This window comes from Neolamprologus brichardi, chromosome 23, assembly GCF_056152115.1.
Source record: "Neolamprologus brichardi isolate AB-2024 chromosome 23, ASM5615211v1, whole genome shotgun sequence".
NCBI classification, from domain to species: domain Eukaryota; kingdom Metazoa; phylum Chordata; class Actinopteri; order Cichliformes; family Cichlidae; genus Neolamprologus; species Neolamprologus brichardi.
In genome coordinates this window covers 37,752,588-37,765,446 of record NC_142125.1, presented here as the reverse complement: position 1 = coordinate 37,765,446, position 12,859 = coordinate 37,752,588, and the positions used below count along the sequence as shown (strand labels likewise).

The following is a 12,859-nucleotide window of genomic DNA, read 5'->3' as shown; positions in this document are numbered from 1 at the left end:
CTTGTTTATCCAGCTTTCATCTATTCTAGTTTGTGACAACCACTGCATTTCTTACTATATATGATATGTGTCAAAATAAGCATTTGTTTATACTAGTACTTAGTCAGACAGGTTGCATCTCCTCTGAAGTCTTACGTGTTTCCTGTCTTTGGGAAACAGTTAATTTGCTTAAAACTGGTTTAAAGAGAAGGATTGATCAGCTTTTATCTGCCTGTGCTCGGCTGTTTGGAGGTCTATTCCAGTTCAGACAGGAGAGGGTCAGGGGAAACGCAGAGAGGCCCGGTCCTTATGGGCCTCGATGCTAATTAAACCTAAACTGATAGAAAAAGCCTTCTCCACACTAATTATTCCCCATTTCAAGTCTAATTTCACCAATCAGTGCCATCTTTATTTCTGAGAGCAAATTGGGCAGTAATCATTTTCCAGTGGAGATTTCCCTGCCTCTAATTGTTGAAGATGATTTAGTCATTATCGGAATGCTGGCTACTCTTATCAGTCATCTCACAGGGCAAATTTATCTAGAGATTGTGCTCAGAGACATTAAGCTGGATATTATAATGAATTTTTAAAGTGATGACTCATGGTGTTGTCTTAGTCTGAGTGTTTCATACACGCGTACTCTAGCTAACAGGTGCAATGAAGCAGAAATGGGATGAAATGAAATGACGTGGCACAGCCTGAGAATATTTATCAAGATATTTAATGGAAAATAGTTGTACAAAAAAAGAAGTTGTGCACTTATTTGACAGCAAGTTTAAATCAAACCACCATTGACACAATTCGTTTCCAGTGCAGTGACTCTTAGCGGCGATATGTTAAAAGGATAAAATGTTTCATTAATGTCTTCCACGAGTTACAAGGAGCTTACCATAAGAGCCTGCAGCAGATCGAGATTTATACATTTTATTAGAAGCGCTACAAAAATATCACTTATCTTATTTGCAAATTCAGTTACACAGTTAATGAGCACGGAGTAAGCCACGTCCAGATAAGGAAAGGTAAAAATACAAAAAAAACAGACGAAGCAGTGTGTTAGCAGAATGTAAAGGAAGTCCAAGCGACTAAACATCAAGGACAAGAAGAAGGGGGTGTTACTTCCTTTTCCTGTTTGTCCGCTTTAGCTTCCCGTCTCTGTGCTGGAGCAGTCTGACGGGTCAAGGTGATCCCTCTTTAATTTCCTTCAGCTTGATCAGCATGTGCAAAATGCGAGTCAGCTCTGCTTTCATAGCTTTCAATATACTTGATTGTATACGTTTGGCACGGAGTTTACTCTATATAATATATTTAACTTCATTTAATTTCGACATCATAAAATCTTGTGTCCTCTTCTTATACACCGCGACACACCAGCAAATAGATACACGCAGCTGGAAACAAACACAACACACAAATCTCCCTTTCTCAAAAAAATAAGCCCTATTTTTTTTTTTTTTGCATTACAGCTTCTGATTACATGAATCAATATGGCAAAAATTTCACTGATGCACACTGGCGGCCCAGGTGACAGCTGATATGTTTCACAAACACGCTCTCTTTATGTTACTTGCATTTGTACTGTTTTAAACCGCGCCTATCATGGGATTCTTCCGTCTTGGGTCAGGCTGTCTTTCGTCGCCGTAGCGATAGCGGTCGGGGCTGTTGTAACGTTCCTTGACGGCAGGGTTTCTCTCTGGGCTGGTGTAGCGGCCGGGGCTGGCTTGCCGGTATCCGTCTCTTCTCCCTACGGTGTCGTAGTACTGGCGCCCTCTTTGACCCGCGGAGGGTGACGGAGGGACGTCCTGTCTTAAGGCAGCACGGTGCTGCTGTCCTGCCTGGGAAGAGGGGTGGTAGCGGGGATTGTTGAGCGGCTGCTGGGTGCTCAACTGAGGCATTGGCAAACGGCCCGAGTTACTTGCACCTGGAGCGTCCTGATAGTGGTTGGGGCCGGAATCTCTTGGCACAGGTCTGGAGTGGGTGGGGTAATCATACGGATCCCTCCTGAAAGGAAAAAGATGGTTGGTGTTAGAACTCTGTTAGAGTCCTGGCTGCAGGATTGTTAGATGCCAACAGTCAGGACAGACACATACATACAAATATAGATGTATGGTTAACAGTCTAGAGATGTTAACAGTCTAGAGATGTCAACATTTAAGACTAGTTTAAACTGGTTTGGAGATGTGGACGTGTCAGAGATTTGGGCCTCCTTTGTGGTAAGCCGCCTTCTGTTATTCAGTTTATGTGGCGAGGCTGCGGCCTTGGCAGGAATGACTTGTGGGGGGGAGGCCGTGGATGGAGAGATGCCAAGAGATAACAGCAAATGCCTTGGTAAGCATATATGAGGTTGTGTGTGTGTGTTTTTAGCTCGTGTGTGCAGGAATGTGTGTATGTGTGTCCCTCGGGTCTGCAATAACGAGGCAGCCAGCTGGAAGTCTCCGGTTCCCTCCCCACTAGCTGTGGGTGATTAGGGGCTAAACCCCAGGGTAAGGCGACCCGCGGGGCTCGGGGAGACAGAAGGAGAGAGAAAGTGAGACTGGAGAGGGAACTAGAGAGAAAGTGCGAGAGAGAGGGGGGGGGGGGGGGGGGGGGGGGGGAGGAAAAAGAGAGACACACAGGAGAAAAGAAAAGGGAGGGCTGATCACCTTTCATTCGGGCCCAAATGTTTTCCGTCTTATGTGCTGTTTCCAGTGGCGAGTGACACACAAGTCAAGCTAGAGCGAGTAAGCAAATCTAAAAGTCAGGTCTCCAGCAGCCTAGCTGTAAGGGAAACTCTCCTATTTATAAAAGTGGTGAGGTGCAAGAGAACTGTCAACATCTTAAATTATACGTTTTGGCATTCAAATTATATAAAAGTCATTTTGGCAAATATCTCTGCTTTCCGGACAATTTAATATACTACATGAGCTCATTGAAACTACACATTTTTACCATATGTTCATATGCTGCAAAAAATCCTTTGGAACTTCCAGGATTCTTCACATTGATTACTTATAAAATGTGGCTCATCTAAGTCACAATTTCTAGATCAAAACATGCCTGTACTGGAAATCAGTACTCAGGATTACATAAGGACCTTTGTGCTAAAGACGTCTCAAAAGTTACTTGGAGTCACGTGTTCCCATTAAGGAGGTAGTTACTGACAAAGCTGCACTCTCACTAAATACTGGGTAATGTCTTGAGCCCAACTTCTTCCACAATACCTTAAAAGAAGCATTAAAAACGCTACATCAGCTAAAGGTAAGACCTAGGTGTTCATCAGTCCATGTGGAAGACGTTATGCAAAGATCTGGAGCATGTTCTGTGGATGGATTAGACAAAAGCTGCGAAGGTTTCAGAATCACCATTACGCCAAGGGATTTTACTCAAAAAGAAAAGACTTTAACAGAAGTTGTGTAAAGCCACAAGATGCATGACCCAAGAGATAGAAGAAAGTTCTACCGGAGTTCTGACCTTTACCTGGATTAGATGAAGTGGCATGACCTTACAAAGGCTTTCTAATCAATACATCCCAAAAATGCTGATAAACTGATAACCCAGAATTCCCCCTCATTATTGTGCAAGACTGATGGGAAACTGACTGAAGCTGTTACTGATAATAGAGAGTCTACTAGTTATCAAATCCAGAGTTCACTCCCTTTTTTACGTGTGCTTTTCCATCCAACACAGTGAGTAATTACTCAGTGAGTTCAACAAAGACATGACAAGAGAGACGAGGCAGTACATAGATCGGTAGTGTGTGTTGCCAAAGAAAATTAATAATCTGATTCAGACTGAGATACAGTAGGTTGTATTTGACACTTTTGTTGTGTGGACATCACAAACAAAGTAGTAGTTGTTATTCTTTGTCTTAATTAGCACAGTGTTCTTGGAGCAGTCATGCAAAGTTTATGCCCTCATAGTTTAGTGTCTACGCCAAGTGGATCAAGGACACATCTAAAACCTGCAGGACACCGTTCCTTGAGGCCTGGAGTTCCCCCACCCTTGGCCTACACGGTCAAGACCATGGGGTAACAACATAACTGGCAGGCACATGTGTCTCCACGGAGCCTGTAGTTCAGCCTCTATGACGAAATATATACATGACAAACCTATGACACTTGGACCTAGGTGGGCACAACATGATGCACTCTAGTTTGAAAACTGTAACACTGGCATAATTCCGTCCTTGATTATGGAAAACATGTTGCTACTTTAAGAACTGCTCTGACCGCCACATGAGCAGCACAGTGCTGGCTTTTGTTCAAATTGCTCTGGTGGTATATCAATCAGCAACACAGAACAGCCAAACAGATTTAGATATTTACTTCCCACCCTTCAAAACTGGCTCCTGCTGCAGTTATTATACAGAAGCCTTGAGCTTAGCCTTTCCCTTGTTCTGTAATCATATCCCTCCGTCTCCTCTGTCCACTCCCATGAGTCGAGCTCAGCACCTGTTGACTGGCCAATTAGAAGGACTCACTCACCACAGATTGGGTAGCGCACAGCTTGGTTGTGAGTGAGTGTGCGTCTGTACTTGTGCCTTTGCAGACTTCCCATGAGGATATTCATGGACTGCGGTGACGTGAATTTCTCTAAGTGTGTGTCCGTATATCAGTACGGCATGGGCTGCGAGCCTTGACCACCCAAACAGAGCAGTGGGACAGGATACACAGGTGGTCCCAACAATGAACAGCACTGCTTTGTCAGTCAGTAGAGCCAAGATGGAGTTGCACGTGCACAAAGACTTGCACTGCCAAGGCTTGAGATAAAGAGCAAAATAGGGTTGAAAAGAGAGAGAGGAGAGAGAAGATTCAGAGAAGTAGAAAAAGAAACAATATGAAATGAAGACATGGGGGAGAGAGAAGCAGAAATAAAATGTGGGTAAAAACAACGTAGTCTTGCTTGGAAAGCTCTGCAAGGCAGGAATGGAAAGGGATAGACAGAGAGGAAGCGAGCCGAAGGTCAACCTCCTCATTAATCCAGATTAAATGGCGAAGGCCACCAGGGGAGGCGATGAGAAGGAATGGAGCGATACGTGGATAGAGGGGGGAGAACACCTGGGTCCTCAATCCGGCTCAGGGCCACCCAAACAGACAGGAACCACCGCTGGCTTCCCCGTTCTTCTTTCATCGCTCCTTATTTTTTCCCTCCCTCTGCGATCTTCAATTTCCACATCTTTCAGACGAGCATATTCATCTTTCTCTTCTTCTCCTTTAGGCTTTACTTGTCTCTCCATCGCCTATATATCCTCTATGCTTAGTAGTAATTCAGGAAATGTAATCACCTCGGCCCTCTTTAAGATAAGGCCAAAGCAGTATTAGAACAAACAAATATCACAGTAACCCTTTATTGCTACACTAAAATTGGATTTGCTGACATCCATTTATTTTCAGTGCTAATATTTATAGCTGTATAAAATTTTAAAAGCTAAATAGTTAAATTATCTCAATCTGCCATGTCCATTTTCTAAGAGTTAAAGTAGGAGGGATAGAGTTCTCTTGGATGCTGGGACGGCCTGCTACCCCTGCTCAGTAGCTGTATACACCACAGAGCTACCTTTTTATGAATATACAGGGTGGGCCATTTATATGAATACACCGTAATAACATGGGAATGGTTGGTGATATTAAAGTCCTGTTTGTTGCACATTAGTATATGTGAGGGGGCAAACTCCTCAAGATGGGTGGTGACCATGGTGGCTATTTAGAAGTCGGCCATCTTGGATACAACTTTTGTTTTTTCAATAGGAAGAGGGCCATGTGACACATCAAACTTATTGGTAATGTCACAAGAAAAACAATGGTGTGCTTGGTTTCAACGTAACTTTATTCTTTCATGAGTTATTTACAAGTTTCTCTTTGTTCACAGCCATTGACATGTCGAAGAGGTTAACACGTGAGGAGCGGATCGAAATTGTGTTGATATCTGGTGAACGCAGTAACCGGGTCATTGCAGCAGATTTCAATGCAAGACACCCTACGAGACCACCCATCTCCAAGAATAAAGTTACGTTGAAACCAAGCGCACCATTGTTTTTCTTGTGACATTACCAATAAGTTTGATGTGTCACATGGCCCTCTTCCTATTGAAAAAACAAAAGTTGTATCCAAGATGGCCGACTTCTAAATGGCTACCATGGTCACCACTCATCTTGAGGAGTTTGCCCCCTCACATATACTAATGTGCCACAAACAGGACTTTAATATCACCAACCATTCCCATGTTATTACGGTGTATTCATATAAATGGCCCACCCTGTACACAGAAGCAAACAGGACTAGTATTAGCAGTTCCAGAGAAGTTAGCACCAACCAACTTATTGATAAGTGCTTTGGCAAATTGTACTGCTCATTCCAATGACTGACTGAACCCCTAATAATGACAAAGTTGCTGGTTTCAGGCAATGAGACCTGAAATCAGGCAACACCAGTAAAGGACACTGGTTAAACCCTTTACTTCCAAGGCTGTGAAAGCACTGCATGTAAGCAAACATAGATGTGTTAGTAATGACGTGACTGTCTACCACCATTTGACAGCATGTATCCGTGTGTGTGTCCGGTCAAGCAGCTGGGGGATTAGGGCTTCTACGGGCCTCGGTGACCCTTAGGGAATTTCTCATCCCTGGGTCGCACAGCTGGCTCCAGCCTGGTTGGGAGACGGACAGGAGTGGACGTCTTCAACTCCGTATGAGGTTTTGTGGGTGGTCGTAACCTGAAATGTCCTCAACCAACTTTGGATTTATGCAACATTTGAATTTCACATAAATTATAATTGAATTTAGTGGAGCTAAATAAAATATTGTGAACGAGAGAGCGTGAGCCAGAGAAGAGTGCATGGTCGTGTTTGTACATTCCAAGCGTCAGAATGAGATCCCTGTTTACTTGATAACTTACGTAACGCACTTCACGGGCCTGTTTGTGTGCAACGTAGCAAATGAATACGGGGAGACGGAAAAAGAAATGTGAGGCCTAAAAACAGAGATCAGAAGCCAACAATGTTGAGTTTTACACACAACTTGCATTAACTCAGATGTAAAATGATTTTCTTGCGTACCGATTAACCCGTCTTACGCTAACGGCATAATAACTGTGCTGCAGCTCACTCCGGACAAAGGGGAAATTTCCTCCATAGCTCTTACTTGTGACTTATTTCAAAGCACAAAAAACCAAACAAACATGCCAAACATGGCAGATTCCTGCCGGATTAAAATGTTGTTTGCTGTCGGTAATGACAATTAGCGGGGCTCTGCCAGCACTGCTAATCTGGTTTGAAAGGAGCTTATGACAACGAGAGACAAGCAGACAGTAGGTGTGTTTCCATTCAGCTGTCAGGAAAGTTTCACACACACTTTAGAAATGTCAAAATAAAAAAATAAAATTAAAACATCACATGCAAATGAGAGGGTTCCACGTGCGACGCTGGAACAAATAAACAGGTCTGAATGAATGTCAAAAAGGAGAATGGGAGACTTTCAAGAGTGATTTAGTACATGCCAGGCTGCTGTTATTACCACTGAATGTGATATTATTAAGCTGCCATTAGCCTCAGTAACTTACAGATGACATTCAACAGTGTGCCAAGTCACGTTTGATCTATTTGTACAATTTGTCATTATGTTATCCTTATTTATTACTTATTATACCCCCTACTCTAAAAACGACCACAAGTGGAGAAGAAACAGACACTTTTAATGAGGCAAATAACTTAAAAGTCCATTTTTATTTTTGCTTTCCCAGATTTTTTGGCCATTGGTTGCTCATAATTTGCCTCAAGTGACCTCAACTGCTCATATGATGATGGGACAGAGCAATGTCTTACAGAGCCTTCACACCTCGGCTCATGTGATGACTCGCATGATTTAATAGTGGGTCAACAAGCCTCAGGGCCCCTTCGAAGAAAATGACCCCCACATGGGGTTAAATACTTGGGACTATCCATCAGTTGTTTCTGAACTGAAGAAGCCTCTTGGATGAGAGGCCAAACGTCTTCCCGAACCAAAAAGAAGTCCAGCTGCCATCATTTCAAATAATTAAGCTTAACATATCTTGGACGGTTGAGAGCCTACATGGACAAGTTTCTGGAGGCTGCTGGCTGCTATCAGGCAAAACTGGCCAAACAGAGAGTACTGCACCAAAATCCTCCTTGTGAGTGCTTTGGTCACTAGTAGATACACATGTGTAGTTTGCATGGAAGACACAGACTTGACTACAAACACTTGGTAGCTACTAGCTGAATGGTAGTAAAAAGCAGAGAAGTTGGTGTGTTTCATGTGAACTATTGGTGACGCCAGAGATCCAAACAATCACGAGAAGGTTTTTTGCCAACCAGTCAGGGAATGCACATTTTTCATTAGCAACTGGTGGTTATTGGGGTGTCACTGAACAATTTCTGGGCCTATCTAAGGCTTTAGCAGCTGATTCAGAGTGACTGACATTAACTTTAGAAACACTCGCCAACTGGTTGGGGAATACACATTTTTTCCTCTTACGTAAACTAGGGGCTGGCAATCTTCAACACCAAAAGAGTGTCAAAATAGGCATTTTAGCCCTCCTACCAAAGAAAATGGGGAGATAAAGAGCTGCACATGTGTGGGGCGTGGATGTCACATTAGTTTTTTTAAATTTTTTTATTTTTTTTAAAGCTTGCACGAGCAACAGCTGAGGGACTAAAGGGCTGTCGACCTCTGACTTAACCCTCTACTGTCCCATGTCTAAAATAGCAAAAAAAGTAACGTCAAATGGTTAGCAGTCAAGTGACTTCAAAACCTCAGTTGTCTTGGTCTGATCCACTAATGAGCTTCACCACTGGTTGTATGGTGTGCCACCTCTCATCTCCACCCTCATTTATGTCTAATTAGCCTTGAAAAGCTAAATTAGCAAGCTGCTAACGTTAGTCGGGACACTTGCAAACATCCTGATGTTACTCATAATTGTATCTCAGCCATATACAAGCTTCACACTGTCACAATGCTTTCACCTTGCAGTCTAAAACTGACATTTGGATGTTTCTATCTCTATACATCAGTGACATACTGTGTGCTGTACACACACGTATACTGAGTGTCGGGATACCACAGTTTCCCCACTCTTCCTGCTGATAGCACCTCCTGTTTTACTGACCGCATTTGCTTCCTCTCATCAGACTTTGGGTTTGTTTTTCTTTAGTTAGGCAGCCTAAAAATGGTTCTGGGTTCTTCACCCTGTTGCACATGCATTCCAAGAAACATGACACTGCAGCTTTTATTCATTTTTCAGATTTCTGCTAGTAGGCAGAACTGAAAAGGAGGCAAATTCATGCAATACAAAGTGGAAAAAAAAAGCAAGAGCAATGAATTGTTTCCCCCTTCCTGTATGGACAGGACTCTTGTCTCTGTTTGAACAAGAGTGGAAACCATTTAGAAATCCAGCAAAACACTGTATCTAATTTTAATGTTACTTTCTCCAAATGTGATGCATTCACAATTTGAGAAAATGGAAACAGTGTAAAGTGAGGTGGAAAAAGGCTGGCTGCGTTGAAAGAAAAAAAAAAGACAGGCTATGTTTAGCAGGAGACAGGCAGAGAGACAGATGAGACACCCGTCTGTCCCTCTGAGGTCTATATAGAGCAACAGTGCAAGGTGTGATGTGAACCACGGGGACCACGGGAGTGGAAAGCTGTAATGACACGCCATCTAATACATCTGACTCACACTTTGAGAACATCATCACCATATACCACACTCTCAACCACCCTCTGAGAGCCTGAGAGTGTGTGTGAGTGTGTGTGTGAGAGACAGAGAAAATGATAGAGTGGATGTTACATCCATAGCTATGCATGTGAATTTGTGCTGGGAGTGCATATGATTACATATTCCGCAGTGAAAGAAAAACAGGAGTATCCATGAGGGACTGTGAGAAAGTGGCCATTTAGACATCGCTTCTGCCGTATGATGGCGAAGAATGTGTGTATGGGGGTAGGCGCGTGAGGGGGTTATCCTACACCTGCCCCTAGGAAGCGGAAGGAGGAAATTATTAACACCCCCAACTGCCAGCGCCTTATTAGACCCCCCATACTTTCACCATCCTGCTCTCCCTCATTTGTCATAAGTGCTGTACGCTAAACAGCTGGAAAACAGCCATGTGTGTATATCGGACACGCGCGCACTCCGACTCCAAAAGGCAAAAAGTATGATTAAAGTTGGAGAAACAGCACTCTTGTGTACAATAACATTTGCATTAATCACAAATAACCTTTAAAACGTGTAGATAATAACGGTAAATTTAAGGACTCAATGTAAATTTGTATTATGTAAAGGACAAAAAGGTGTGAACTCCAAGGACAGTAGTTAGAAATACAAGTTTTGCATAATTTACACTAATGCGTACTTTTCTCAGAAATCATAAAATACCATAAAAGGAGGCCTCTGTTATTTAAAGCTGTAAACTATTATGGAACAGCCCACAATTTTACACCCCCCGACCCCAGATATGGTCTCTGATTTAACCACAAATCTCTGAGTAATAAAAAAGGAGAAGGAACTGCACCTCTTTTGTTTCAGGGTTACGTGGTAAGGTATTCACAGAATCTCAGAAACTCCTATTCTCAACACGAGAATGCCAAGGACGCCGCTTCAACTCACAATAAGTCACAAGCCAGTTTTCATCAATACAAGCTGGACAAATAACTGCGTGCAGCTGGCTGTTTTTTTTTCTTAACAATTGAAATTTTTCCCAAATCACCCCAAGTGCACGGTCCTTTATAGAACTGTACAGGTGACTTGCCTGAGGAACTATTCATCATAGACTACAAGTGATTATTTTGCACTGACCCTTCTCACTGAGGGGACGTGAACCAAAAAGACGGCAGTAAAAGCCAAGGTAACCCCTCACTCTCCTGAAAACACTGTTGGTGTCTGCAAACTCTCAGACACAATCTCACAAAAAAGTCAGCTGACTGACATTTGCACATTGAATCTATTAATGTTCGGATAGGGAAGATGAGGGGAGCATGCAGATACATATGCTCGCACATCTGCCGGTTTTTGCGCTCACCTGTTAGTCAAATGATGACAAACAAGCATGAGTTGCATGCAAAATACATTAATTGCTCTGTTAAAAAAAAAAAAAAAAAACAGCTGCTGCATCTTACTGCCAAACACACCCACGCACACAGTCGTTCATATGAATGTCTGCGCACACTTTTTCTGGGTAAAAATGTCTATTGTGTCATAATTTGCAGAGGTAGCAGCAGAATTAGAAGAAAAAAAGACCCCAAACAGACCGAAATGGCTTTAAATCAGAATAGAATAGAATAGAATAGAATAGAATAGAATTCAACTTTATTGTCATTGCACATGCACAGGTACAGGGCAATGAAATGCAGTTTGCATCCATCCAGAAGTGCTTTTAGTGATATAGATATATTACAATATATATTAGCAATAATATAGATATGTAAGTATATTACAGGAATGGGTCTATAATGGTATGTTATAATGTACACGGTATGAAGTATGTTATGAATATTCTATAACTATAAGTATGTACAGGCTATGAACAGGATATAAATATGAAATAAAAAACTATACATAAATCTGAGATATATATATATATATATATATATATATATATATATATATATATATATATATATATATATATATATATATTATATATCAGGCAGTGACATCTATGCGTGCGTTCTCAGGTTTCTTCATGATAGGTTGAGACTTTAGCCAAACTATTTCCTGTGGTCCAAACAGACCGGTCATCAGTTATTGTAAAGATTGTTTATTTAAAGGATGTAATACAGTATATTTAGCAGATTGACATATTCATTAGTGTATGATGCATTTGCCAGATTCTCCAAATTCATCCTCGTCCACATGCACGTGCGCAGAGTGGGAGCGCTAATGGCACTGTGCTGAGCTGAGTGTTCGACACAGAGCAGGCCCACAGCACAGGAAACCATTAGCCACTCTGGTCCTGGCTGCTGAGGCAGCTCTGCTAATCAAACCAGCCTATGTCAACAACAGCGGTCGAAATTGGCTCTCACCTGCACGCACCATTTAAATGGACCTGTGTTTACACTCGCTGCTACTATATAGTGAGGATGGGTGGCCGGGGGGAGTAGGAGTGTGTACAGTATCGGTGACAGGTAACGGTGGGTCCAGGTGCAGAACGGGACCTTGGGGTTAGCAATGAGAAGGTGAGGAGAGACGAGATGCAGCAGGCCCAACAGGCTGTATGTAAACTAAGAATAGGCGCTTTGGTAAAAGTCGCAGCGACATTCGGTGCCCTTTTCATCGTGACGGTGATGTCATGTTTCTGGGCTCTATCATTTATTCGTCTTAAATCCAAAGCATTTAGCTGCTGCTGCTCCAGAGAAAAAAACCCCAAAACAGTCAATTTCCCATGGCAGCAAAAGTAGAAGCTATTACTGAGGCAGTCAAAGGTTGGATTTAGTTCTTGGACAGTACTGCAGGGTAACAGAGACGTGCAGGGGAAAAGCAGTAAAGCAACACTTGATGGCAGAAGCAGGTGGGATTTCTTTTTAACTAAACAGAAACTTTTAGGTCCTCTGCAGCACATTTCTCTATTAGCCCTATCAGTGGAAACTAAGTTCACTCTGCGTCCACTGGATTGCATTCCCTTTTATTCTGAGTAAAGAGGAGAGCATTTGAATTCACGGTGACTCCCGCCTGTCCGTCTGTATTTGCGGACTAAATGTCACGCAGACTCGTACATGACAGTCTTTGTATTTCTCACCGAGCTTACAGGCACCGCTGTGGCATCAAAGTGTATATATCTTTTGTTTTATTTATAATGCCATGATTTCATTTCTCCCCCTCGGCCTGAGAGAGGGATGGGAAAGACAGAAGAGAAACAAAGAGAAGTGAGAGACGCATAAACAGAAGTGACGGACG

At 42.6% G+C, this 12,859-nt stretch overlaps 1 protein-coding gene across 1 annotated transcript in view; it reads right to left on the bottom strand.

The window, feature by feature from the left end:
• Positions 1-684: 684 nt before the first annotated feature.
• The window catches only part of pard3ba (par-3 family cell polarity regulator beta a), a 205,305-nt gene continuing 193,130 nt past the window's right edge, over positions 685-12,859 (bottom strand). The window contains exon 24 of the mRNA XM_087836160.1: positions 685-1,977. Coding sequence (XP_087692286.1) covers positions 1,560-1,977 — 418 coding nt within the window. The 3' untranslated portion in view covers positions 685-1,559. The remainder of the gene's footprint in view (positions 1,978-12,859) is intronic.